General features: G+C 43.0%; 1 protein-coding gene across 1 annotated transcript in view; it reads right to left on the reverse strand.

Annotated features, from left to right (window-relative positions):
- LOC103179586 (ephrin type-A receptor 7) overlaps positions 1 to 13,465 on the reverse strand; it is a 114,302-nt gene that overhangs the window by 77,688 nt on the left and 23,149 nt on the right. Inside the window, exons 2-3 of the mRNA XM_042338464.1 lie at positions 8,521 to 8,585; positions 4,481 to 5,150 (exon numbers count right to left, since the gene is read on the reverse strand). Coding sequence (XP_042194398.1) covers positions 4,481 to 5,084 — 604 coding nt within the window. The 5' untranslated portion in view covers positions 5,085 to 5,150; positions 8,521 to 8,585. The remainder of the gene's footprint in view (positions 1 to 4,480; positions 5,151 to 8,520; positions 8,586 to 13,465) is intronic.

Consider the following 13,465-nt stretch of genomic DNA (forward strand, 5'->3'; position numbering starts at 1 on the left):
CTCTCAGGAAAGGCTGAACATACTTGGACTCTTTGCTCTTGAAAAAAGGAGAGTAAGGGGTGACCTGATTATGAAAGGTTTTGATAAGGTAGACACAGGGAACATGTTTCAACTTGTGGGGGAGACCAAAACCAGGGGCCATCAATATAAAATGTGGAGTCCTGTAGCTCAGTGGTTAGAGCACTCGCTTTGCAAGCGAGACACCTGGGTTCAATTCCTGGGCTAAACCTTAGGCAAGTTTCCTTACTCCACATACGCCTAATAATAATCCCTCCAAAAAACAAAACAATAATAAATTGGTCATTTCAATCCACGACTGTTTGTAGGACACTGCTGTGCGCAATTGGCTGCCGTGTTTCGCCCACAAATATACAGTCAATTCACTTTACAGTCTATTCTGTGAAGCGTTTTGAGATGGCGAGAAGACGTGAAAAGCACTATATCAAATGCAAGGATTATTATTATTATTATTAAAATAGTCACAAATAGATCAAATAGGGAAGTTAGAAGAAATGTTTTCACACAGAGAATAGCGGGAATGTGGCACATGCCACCACAAGGAGTTGTTGAGGCAAATAGAATGGGTGTATTTAAGGGAAAGCTAGATAGGTACATAGGTACATGAGGGAGAAAGGGATAGAAGATTATGCTTGAAGGCTGAGTTGAGGAAGGGCTTGAGGAGGCTCATGTGAAGATAAACACCGGCATAGACTAGTTGGGCCGAATGGCCTGTTTCGATGCTGTATATTCTAATGTATTCTAATGTATATTCTGTGAAGCACTTTGTGGCGTCTCGAAGATGGGATAATGCGCTCCATCAAATGCAAGGAATATTATTTTCGTCAGGAGGACGCCTCGAAGTGCTTCGCGGGATAGATTACAAAGTGGAATGACTGTTGTTTTTTGCAGGAGTATGAGAGAAAAGGCAAGTAAATGGGACTGAAAGGATCGTTCTTTCAAACAGCAACGCAGACACGATGGTCTGAATGGTCCTCCTCTGTGTTGTAAACGTCTACGGTTCTCGGGTTTGAAACTCATGTGTTGTGAACATGAGACTTGCTGCACTGACAAAAATAACGGCACAACCAAAAGGAAATGACGGAAACCGTCACATTCCTGCTCTCACTGTGCAAAGCTCTGATTTATTCAGCACAGTAAAGGTTAAGCCCCAATCCGTGGCACTGACAGGAAGACACCAGATGGCAATAATGAGTTTCAACAAACGCTCAACCCGGTCTGCTTTTCATTTCAACATCTGTGCTTTCCATAGCAAGCGAAAACAGAGAGAAAAGAGGATTCAGACACCGCGATTAGCATTCTAAAATTACACGTCTCCTACAAACCAAAGACACGCTTTAGAAGCCTTCATACATTCAACTGGGAGAGAAGAATAACGTATACAGACAGCTGGATTCATCTGAGAACATCTCCAGTTTCGGGAGACTCCAAGCACTTTGTACTTTTCCTGTTTGTGGATGTAAATTTATTGATCGCTGCTCCACAAACACACAGCTGTCAGCAAATCCGTGAACAGCTCAATTAATCTGGAACAGCAGGCGAAAACTGACCAAAACGCTCCAAATTCATTTCTGTGGGACTTACGTGGTTGTGTATCAAATATTAATAATAATAATCCTTGCATTTGATATAGCGCTTTTCATGTCTTCTCGACGTTTCAAAGCGCTTCACAGAATATACTGTAAAGTGAATTGACCGTATATTTGTGGGCGAAACGCGGCAGCCAATTGCGCACAGCAATGTCCCACAAACAGTCGTGGATTGAAAATGACCAATTTATTATTGTTTTTTTGTTTTGGAGGGATTATTATTAGGCTCTGTGTGGAGTAAGGAAACTTGCCCAAGTTTTCGCCCTGTCGGGAATTGAACCCAGGTGTCTCGCTTACAAGGCGAGTGCTCTAACCACTGAGCTGCAAGACTCCAAATAGGAAATAACAGAGCATTCAGGTGTCAGCCTGAGGTCCCATCTGCCTGTTCATTTGAAAAGAGAAGGGAGTTTCTCCCCGCGTTCTGGCCAACAATCCTCCAGATAAAATTGCTCATTCACTTCCTCGCTGTTGTTTGGATGTTGTTGCGCATTAATGACAGTCACATTGACCCACAAAATATGGTCACTCCACTGCACAGGCTTTGAGATATCCTTCAAGGAGAGAGTACACATTCCATTCCAATAAATATCCTGGGAATTTCCATTTATAGGTGAAATGCAATGGTTTGTATACTCTTAAGCATGGTGATGAACTTTCAGATGTGTTGGACACCTGGGTGACCCCAAAAACTTGCGCACATCAATGTGACTCAAACAGCTATACTCCACTATATAACCACAAACGACTAAGAGAGGGTACATCAAACAAGAGTGGATCAGGAAACTATACTGAATAAGGAATCATTTAACAGAGGTATAGGAGAGGGGGAAGGGGGGAAGTGGGACTGAACAGATCTCTGTTTCAAAGAGCAGCAAAGACACAATGGTCAAATGGCCTCCTTCTGCCCTGCAAATCTCTATCGTTGTAAGAGACCAAAGGTTCTTTGATGAAGCCATTTCAAGACCTGGATCACATCACAACAACAAGCCTTTTGGAAATCAAGCTGAAAGGAATATTTATGCTGATGTTCAACACATGTGCCATTTCCTCAGTAGACAGCCAGCTCGGGGAAGATAGGAAGGTTCTGAAGGGAGCTTCAGAACACATTTTGCATTTCAATAACTTCATTCACTCATGTGCAGGCATCACTCAGGGCCTGACCAGTAGTGATGTTAAGTACAATTGCTTTCCTTTAACTCGGTTATGGTTTGACAACCCGCTGTACACAGCTCGAAAGCCGTATGCGATATCCCAACAATCTTTCCCTCACCCCGTCGTTGCCATTCAAAAATACCTCAACTGAGGTCCCGTCTGCCTGTTCAGGCGTATGTTAAAGATCCCATGGCATTATCCAAAAAGAGAATGGAGTTTTTCTCTCTCCCGGTGTCCTGGCCAACAAATCCCCCAAATAAAATTGTGCACAACTGGCTGCTGTGTTTCACCCACAAAATACACAGTCAATCACTTTACAGTTTATCGTGCGAAATGCTTTGAGACGTCTCAAACACAAGGATTGCAGTATTTAGCAGGCCACCTCAGTCAGTGCAGAGAATGCAGTCTCCTCTGAGGATCTGGATACAGATGAAGACTAGCTGGAGAAAAGTTTTCTCTCGCTTGACAACTTTGTGATCCGAAATGAGATTATGAGTTGAATCACCCTCGTCTCACACTGGACAGCACAAAACTGCCCTCGAGTCAGCACTTAATTGGTACTCTTGCTCAAATGGATCACAAAAATGAGTCACATCAAGTCAAGCATCACAATTAGTGCAGTCAGCGGCAGTTCTACGAGGCAGAGCACAGCGCTCGTTTAAGCACAGCGACCCACCAGTGAACCTGACCCTGGGGAGCCTGACAAGATCACACCAAAATTGACATTGATGGACAAAAGTTGAAAAGTGTCCCATTCCCTCGCACCGAATTTTCTCTTCAAGAGCACAGCAGCTGACGTGAAGTCGATTTCTTCAAGATCCCTAACACTTGGTTGACAGAGGAACGGTCACTAACAGCCTGGCAATCACTTAGCCCTCAGTTAATAAAAAATGTCTTTTATCAAGCAATCTATATGTCTCTTGATCCTGCAGAACATTAATAAAAGTGAAGCCCAATTACTTCTCAAACCTTCATTATGAACCAATGCATTATGCAGTGGTCACCAGAACAGCGACTTCAACAGGGAGAATGTCTTTGGAACAAACCGACAAGGGCGACATTAATGAGTAAAATTCAAGAGAGAGACATGTACTGTATATAGATACACTTCTGTGCATCATCCTGGATTTCATTTCAATCAGCCGCACAGAACCAGATGATACACATTTAATTATTCTACAGTGCCATTTACGTAAAATCAAGCCTCTTAAAGCATTTTACAAAATGTAATTAGAAAAATCCTTACATTTGATATAACATCTTTCACGCGTGAAGGATCTCTTTCGTAGAGCTTCACAGGTTAAAGTGTACGTTGTCTTGTAGGTGAACTCAGCGGCCAAATTTGCACACGGCAATGTGCCACAAACAGTCGTGAAGTGAACAAGCGATTTTGTTTGGTGGTTTGTTGGCCAGGACACCAGGAGAAACTCACTTCTCTTTTCAAATAGCGCCACAGGATCTTTATCAGCTAGCAGAACAGCCAGATGGGGCTAACTGTTCGAATGTCACCTCGAACAATTAGCCCTCGCCCAGCACTGTATTGGAATGCCAGTCTGGACTGCGAGTCCAAAGTCCTGACGTAGCGCTTGAATCCAAAGCCTTCTGACTCAAGAGGCGAGAACGCTGCCAACTGAGCCAGGTTGCCAAACACTTTTGATGTATTGATCACACACACAGCCGGACCCACAGGAAGAAAACCCTCACGGAACCCTCTCGCTTACCTTCACACAATCCGTCTTTCTCCTCAAAGCCGGCGCTGCAAGTACATTTGCCGATGGGCACCAGCCACTCTCCCTCTGCGCTGCAGTGCATCCTTGGGGGATTGTTGACCTCCACTTCAGAATTGTTGACGCACGTCCCCCTCACTTCTACCAGGGTGGAGAAAGCCGCCTCAGCCACGGTGTCCGGGAAAACGGCCACACTCTGCAGCTTGGACAGGCAGATTTTGTAATAAACTCTGACCGAGACGAGAGCCACACAGGCCCCCACGTCCTGGAAGCCCAGATGGAATCCTCTCCTGTTGAGGTGTCCGATCTCCCTGACCTCCGTGTTGAGTTTCATCTTGCGCTCCCCGAGGTCTCCCTGCGTGAAGCTCTCGTCGGCTGCGATGGTGTCGATCTTCAGGTATTTGCCCTCCTTGATGTTTCTGCCCAGGTCCCGGTCCGTCTCCACGTAGTAAAGGTTGAACGTCTCCTTGCACGTTCCGACCACTCCCGGGATGCTGTTACAGTCCCTCAACGTGAACTTCAGTTCAATGAAGATCCTCTGTCCGTTTAGCCGTGCAATCCAACCAGTCTGAAGCCAGTTGTTTTGATTGGGAGCCATTACATTACAGACCTGGTAAGTTCGAATTGGCTTATAGTTCTCGTCCACTCCGCTGATTTCTTCCCACTGAAGAGGAGAAGGACAAAACAAATGTTATTCTCGAAAACAAAATCCGAGCAATTAGCATTCCTATCCGTGAAAGTGATCCAATTAGTTATCACTGGGTCGTCAGTCACACCCTCCCACCTGCTTCTGTCTGCTGAGGTCTAACCAGGCACAGGGCCAAGTGCTTGAGGTGAGAAGTAGATGGAAGATCACATTCAACAGCTTGTTATTCAGTGTCAGATATTATCAAATCCAACAGAGGCCAAGGAACGGTCATGCAATGAATTTTGCAGGGACTTGCAACACATGTACACCACCCATTCACACACTGCGCACACATTCACTCCAACTGCACACACTCGCCCACCATACACACACACCACACACACATGCCCTCTACACACACACACAAACATACACCATACACACACACGTGCCCTCTACACACACACACAAACATACACCATACACACACACATGCCCTCTACATGCACACACACCCTAACAGATGCACAACACCACAATACAAAAACACTACAAACATATAAATATATAATATATATATCTATATACACACACACACTCTGCATAATTTCTTTCGAAATTACAGGTGGTTTAGGGCAGCTTCTACCTAACCAATTGGACTTATACTCGGAAAACCTTGTGAAACTCAACAAGCTTGGTACCATTTGGTAACAGCAACCATGCTCAGAATTGCAAACTTTGTTATGCAAGCCAAGACACATTGTAAAAAGGTATTTGTTTAATAACTATACTTGTTTCCTGGCAACGGTGGGACTCAATACCTTTACGACCCAAGAGAGTCGTTTAATCAAACAGGATATTGCAGAAAACAGTTCTCTCCTTTAAGCACATCCTTAAGCACATTTAGCCACAGAACACACAGTCACATCACTTGGCTGTGTGTCCTGTGAAGCGCTTTGGGATGTCTCAGAGTGGTGATAAGGTGCTATATCAAATTCAAGGACGATTACTATTGTATTAGTATCCTTAAAGGTACAAAAATCAATGCAACTGCAGTTTAAAGCAGGGTAGACCAACTGTCGGCTCGAGGGGTAATTTAATCTGCGCTTTCCAAAACCCGTAATGTTATGTTATTGTTTCTGGAAGAAAAAGGCTAAAATATTGCTTATGCAGCCCGCAGATGTTTCTCAAATACGCTGTCCGGCTCTCAGCAGCCAAAAGGTTGCACAGCCCTGGTTTGAAGTTGCAATGGTATCAAGTAATATGAGAGTCAATAACTATATCAGATTATATCTGGAGTGAATAATGGAGAATGAGCAAATAATATCACCTCAGTTTTCTTTAAGCCTTAAAATTTAAGGTCACACCCTCTTGTGGAAAATATTCTTAAATTCTTTAAATTCTTAAACAGTCCCCCAGGAAGAACCGATCATTCAAATCTTCATTGCTGATTTGTGGGGACATTGCTGTGAGCAAAATGAACCTGTTCCAAGGGTTCTGATGGACTGAAAGGTTGTATTTCAGTACAGATCCCCAGTGTCTTGGCCAAGTTCCTCCCTCATCCAAATTCACAAATAAATAGATTAATTGTTAATTTATCACACTGCTGTTCAGCTGATGCAGAGCATTTGCTTACGTGCCAACACTCGCTACACTTCAAAGCAACTGGTTGACCTGATAAGGTGCTGTTTCCAATCCAAATATTATACTGTTATAATTAAGAGTGGCAGGTTAATTGGGTGAAGTAACAGTCCAAATTTAGCATCTCAGAATTGGTAATCAACTCAACTTGATTGGCATTGTTTGCCTAGAAGACCATAAGAGGAGTTATGTTAATACTGCCTCTGCAATGCAGAAAAATAATTAGCAATCGGTGATCAATAATCAATAGTGATGATTATTTCATTTGATATAATGCCTTATCAAGTCTCAAAGTGCTTCACAGGATACACTGTAAAGTGGATTGAATGCGTATTCTGGGAACAAAGAAAAATTGCACGATTGAAAAATTCTGCTGACCATGTATGCATTACTCATGACCTTAATTGTCACAGTGTAAAATAATTTCCTGAAATTTTTGTTCTGCGAAACAGTTTGGGTGGAATAAGACCCAGTGACCCTTAATCAGTGGGGACACAGGTTTAGAGTTGTGATGAAGGGCAATTTAAGGACAGGCATCAGGAAGTTTCTATTTACCAAAATGTAATTAACACTCAAAGAGGTTGCCAGGGAGAATGATTGAGGCCACAATTGTAGGGCTCATTTAAAGAGCAGTTTGATGCTGTGATGTGGGGACGGTGGGTATGTCGGAAGGATTAGATGGTCCAAAAGACCCTTCTTCATCTGATTTTTTCAATTAATCTTGTGATTATTCAATTAAAAACCCACCTGTCTCTCCAAGCGTAATAGTTCTGGCAGCAAGTTCTGGGATATCTGGGTAAAATTTGCAGCTATCCTCAGAATGATCCTCGTGTTAATTAAGACAAGGGATGCATTAAGAACACCTGCAAATTTATTCAATAGTTTATTCACAATGGTGGATGAAGGCAGAGGGATTTCCCTGCCCAATCTTTACACTCCTTACATGGAGTTAGATTGGCATTCTGATCGCCTACATTAGGAAACCATAGAAACTTACAGCACAGACCCATTGTGTCTGTGCTGCTCTTTTGAAGAATGATCCTTTCAATCACATTTACCTGCTCTTTTTCTATGGACCTTTAATTTAAACTGGCCTTATAAATTCCGAAATTCCACCCAGTCTTAGCCCGTGATACCATTTGCCATTGAATTTGAAATCATCTGCAAATAGGAGAAATCCTTAAAACCAGTTTTCTTTTGGCAGCCAGAATTCTGCATTTTTCTTTTAAGAACTGCCGAAAATCGTGACCGAATGTATGAATTGTCATTGATTTTTCAGCAAACTGGAAACATACAGACAAAAGGGATCTTACCGGGCTAAGAGAAGATGGAATTTCAGGCCTCAAAAGCTTATTTATCTTCTTACATTTTAAGCCAAAATTGTGTTATAGGTTAAAGGTTCATTTTCCACAGTTGTCGAGAAGAAGAGCCAAGGAAAGCCGAACCTTGCAATCAACCTCATGCTAAACAGTGACTGGTTTGCCTTTCCAGGTCCTGCCAACGAGCCAGGCTGGCTGTGTTATCATCAGCAGTGCCCTGGAGTACTGCAGACCCGCCTGGCTCAGGAACCAGACACTGAGACTGTCATGGAGGGTTGACTTGATTCCAAGCACATCACCTTGGACACAGTTCAGTTTCAAGGAGACCCTCCTACCTTGCCCCCACCTCCCCTTCCAAGGAGGAAGCGGTATCTCAAATGCAACAATCATTATTATTAATTTAGACGCGTTTATAAAGGTCATCCAAGGAAAATAAAGCAACTTACTCCGTCCGACGGGTGAGTCGTCCATCCCAGCTCGGCCTGTGACTCTTTAGAATTCAGCAAAATAACTAAAGAAAAATTAGTAAACGATTAGAATCAGTCTGAAATTCCACCTGGTCTCAGCCTGCGAGACCTTAATTGTCTAACAATTCAAGTCAGATTCATAGAAAGAAGGAGACCATTCGACCCATCAAGTCTTGTTAAAAACAAGAAACTCACGTCCAGATTACGATGGAGTTGAATGATTTTCCATAAGTTAGAATTGTGCTGTCGTGTTTTGCCTATGAAAGTCACAGTCACTACACTTTGAGCTCATACTCTGGACCAGGGGCTTCCAACTGTTCGTTCGCCCCTAGGTCAAAGAGACAAGAGAAAAGAGCGACAGAACTGCGTCAAGTTGTTGAGTCAAGTTGAAAACGAAGTCAGACGCACAAAGTATTTAGTGCATCTGGAAAAAAACTGAACTATCAACTTTAATGTTAAAACTGCAGTAAACAGCACTCTTGCCTCTTGTTTATATTGAGCATGCGCAAGAGGACTCCCAGCAGCGATCGAACCGTTTGGAGACCCTTACTCCAGGCCATCACTCCAATCTAGTGTGGTGGAGTGTTGCATTGTCGAAAGAAAAGTACTTTGAGGCCTCTCGACGACATGATAAGGCCCTTTATCAAACGGAAGGAACATTGATATAAGTGCCTGCCTTCGGACAAGATGTTAAAACCAAAGCTTTATAAACCAACTGGGTCGGGCGACTTTGCTATGTTCCGAATCGTCTGCTCCGTTTGCCTCTAAGCATACAGTCACTACACTAAGCAGTAATTCCTGAGCCCCTCCACCCACCGCATGAAGAGCACTATAGAAATGCAAACCGTTGTTGTCATTACTGTGAAGCACATTTCAACATTGCAGGCGGTGCAAGGATTAGTACACGTCGCCCTTTTTAAAAAAATAATGCTTTCATATATGAAAAAAAACTCACATATGAATTGTACTGAACGATCCTACTGGCCTCGGTGTAATTTACTCCCTCGCAGAATGAAAATGTCCAAGTACAGTACATGATCAAATACTGCTGCCCAGCAATTCTGTCAATCACTTAACATTCTTGTTAGAAAGGCCACTGAATCCCAAAGCAACTGCGAAACACTTATTTTACCCCACTGTGTTATCAGCCGCAGGCTTCAGAGGGCAACAGGCAGCCAAGGAAAGCCGAACCCTGCAATCAACCTCATACTAATTTGGCTCTTTCCGTCCAACAATATTCAGTTTCGCAATATTATCTGCAACTCAGGTCAGCGTCCTGGAACGAAGAAAGAAATGAAATGCCACGCTAAGGAGGAATTGGAAAAGAAAATCTCTTCCTGAGGGGGAGCGAAGGGAAATGGAAAACACATCCCGCCCAACTCACCTGCCTTGGCCTCTCTCTGCTACAGCAATAACAAGTTGCATTTATATAGCGCCTTTCAAGCCGGGGGGAATGTCCCAACTACAGCACCACATTGTCAGCCTGGCTCAGTTGGTAGCACTCTCAAATCTGGGTCAGACGGTTGCGGGTATAAGCCCTATGTTAGGAACTTTGAGCTGACAATCCCAACTGACCCTCTGTGAGTGCCCTGCATTGTTTGGAGTTGACGTTTTTCAGGTGAGAAGTTGCACTAAGGACTCATCTGCCTGGATTAGCCTATTGAAGAACCTATGACTCTATTTAATAATAATAATCCTTGCATTTGATATAGCGCTTTTCACGTCGGGAGGACGTCCCAAAGCGCTTCACAGAACATACTGCAAAGTGAATTGACTGTATATTTGTGGGCGAACGCAGCAGCCAATTGCGCACAGCAATGTCCCATAAACAGTCGTAGATTGAAAATGACCAATTTATTATTGTTTTTGGTTTTGGAGGGATTATTATTAGGCTCTGTGTGGAGTAAGGAAACTTGCCCAAGGTTTCGCCCTCTGCCTGGAATTGAACTCAGGTCTCTCACTTGCAAAGCGAGTGCTCTAACCACTGAGCTACAGGACTCCAGAAGGGAGTTTCTTTACCAGTGTCCTGGCCAACAAGCCCCCAGATATAAATGATCATTTACTTTCTGGCTGTAAGTGTATGCAAATTGGCTGCTGTGTTTACCTATCCAATACATAATCACTACACTTTACCGTAAGTCCTATGAAGCGCTTTGAGACATCCTTCCCACGTGAAAATGGTTGACTTCTGGATGATAAGGTCACCACTGTCATCACTTCCTGTCCACTACCCACGTAGGGACGTTAGCAGCAGTTCCCGCGTAGACAGTGACATCCGTTGCAACCTGACAGTCAGCGGCCATTTTGCAGTGAAAAAAATTTCCCCAAGTTGGAACGAAAAACTAAACGTGGATATTAACCGATCAAAATTAATAAGATATAAAAGACAGCCCCCCCAAAAAACAGCAAGCCCAAATTACACAATCCTCGTTGAAAGCTCAAAGGCTCAATGGGATGAATGGCACCTCTCACGTCTCACAACACACTGGAATCTGGTCTGGTAGAGAATGCACTGTTCAGCCAGCCAGCACATTGTGTTTTGCAATGAGATAAACATTTTAAAACTGATTTCAAAAATACTCACTGAGCACTTCTATCTTGATAAAAAAAAATATTTGATTTCCTCTCTCACACAGATGGTTTCCAATCATAAATCGAAATGCAATTGCTCTAGTGTTTCACAATGCAGTGATAGCTAAATCAGGCTGATATTTTCTTTTATGCACTGCTATGGTGCTGGTTTATTTTACTGCATCACGACTGAAAAGTTGTCATTTTTTTCAAAATAGACGTGACTCTTATTACTCGATCTATTTGGATTTTCATTACTTGGCTGTCTGCAGCTTCCTTAACTGTCATCTTTTACTGAGCGCCTCCACAGATAAGGGTTGCTATAGTTCAGCTCTCATTTCCAAAACTCACCACTTTACAATTCAATTACATCCGCGCACTCTCATCCACACATTTTCACAACCGGGCAACCCAATCCTGTTCCTCAATCCTCACTTGTCCATTCACATACAATAAAAATAATAATCCTTGCGTTTGAATATAGCGCCTTATCGTGGCTCAGACATTTCAAAGCGCTTCAGTGAATATATGGCAAAATTAATTGACTGTGTATTTTCTATAGAACAAAACGTGAAATCCTGCAGATGCTGGAAATCTGAAACGAAAGCAGGAATCGCTGGGAACACTCAGCAGGTCAGGCAGCATCTATGGGGAAAGGAAAGTGAGTCAATGTTTCGGGTCCACGACCCTTCGTCAGAACTGGGGCATGTTGGGAGGGAGAGGCTTTTAAGGGCTGACGGAGATGGGGGAGGCAGGGCAAGGAAGACAAGGGAGAAAATGGGGTAGAAGACAGGGGCTGATGGGTTAAAGAGGTGATAATGATGCAAAACAAAGGGGGGATTGCAACAAAACAGGGGAACGAGGTATTAATAATGCAAAACAAGGGGGGGGGGAAACATGTATACAAAATATGTATATTTTGTATATTTTGATATATTAATATCATGAGCCCTTCAGATATTGCATCTGTGAACCCCCCCCACTGGATTTTCTTTCTTCCAATTTGAGAGTGAGTATTTGCAGATATTTTAAGAGATAATCCCTCGATAAGATTGTTGCTCAGCTTTTTATGTATATAAAAAAGGAGGGGATTTCAGTCTTAAGATTGGTATCGTTTTTAGTGGGGTTCGGTTGGCCAATTTGTAGATCAATCCTAGAGAGACAGATTTGATGACAAATGTAACAGATGAGAGATGACGTTCCTTCCTCTGTCCATGTTTATCTTCTTCCTTGGCAATCCTCGGGGGAAAAGCGGTTGCGGTGCTTAACACCTTATTATTTGCAGATATTAAAGGTGTCAGGTCCTGTCCCCTTAATCCCTACTCCCCACTTCCCACCCTCTATCTTGCACCCTCACTCCCAATCCTCTCTCAAAAGCTTCCTGCTTTGACTGCCTTTTCAATCTCAACCCACTGTGTCCCATCTCCCTCAGTGATCCACGCTGTCCCTGTAAAAAGCTCCAAGCTATTGACCTGCACAAAAGGCGCTCTATAAATGCAAGTTATTATCGTTGCTTCACCAAATAAGCTTAGTTAGGAAACTAATCTTTGAACATAATGAATACAATTTACACCAGTGTTATTGAAGCACAATCTGCCCAGTCAGCGGCGCAGGGAGAAAGTGGAGGGAATAAAACAATGAGAAGCCGAACGCAGCTTGTTACGCCTTCTCTTTAAATGGCAAGTCATTGTTAAGCTATCTGAGAAGCTAAGGATTGTATTCTCAAGGGATTCTATGTTGAGATGGTTTGCATTTTCCAGCGCTAAGCCTCCCCACATTGCATGCCTCTCGCACCGCTCTGCCCACTTTTCCGTTTCATAGTTATTGGTTTCTTTGTCTTTCTCGAGAGAAATATTCTGTTCTGGATTTGTTTCTTTGACTTGATCTTGAATTCTTTTCAGTAACCCAACATTTTTGCCTGTCAGATTTGGGCTTCCGTCGGTGGTCACATTCCCCAATTTTTTCCACTCCACTCCCTTTTAAGATACGCTTATTTACAGCCTCCAAAAAGTCTTCTCCAGTTGTCGTATCTTTCATTGACTGCATTGATGCGAATTCTTCTGTGAGCTCAAAATGTTTGTTGATACCACGAATAAAAATTATCAACTGAGCTGTGTCTTTGACATCACAACTCTCATCGAGTGCCAGTGAAAAACATGCAAAAGTGCTTACTTTATTTTGTAACTGCAGATACAGGTTCTCAGAGATATCCTCTACACGTCTCACAATAGTTCCCCTTGACAAGCTAATGTTCTCGAACTGGTTTTTCTTGTCTGAGCATAAAATTGAGGCAAAGTCAACCATACATTCCTTTATAAATTCTCCTTCACAGAATGGTTTGCTGTTCTTGGAG

This window comes from Callorhinchus milii, unplaced genomic scaffold (assembly GCF_018977255.1).
Source record: "Callorhinchus milii isolate IMCB2004 unplaced genomic scaffold, IMCB_Cmil_1.0 Scaffold10, whole genome shotgun sequence".
In the NCBI taxonomy this organism is placed as follows: Eukaryota; Metazoa; Chordata; class Chondrichthyes; order Chimaeriformes; family Callorhinchidae; genus Callorhinchus; species Callorhinchus milii.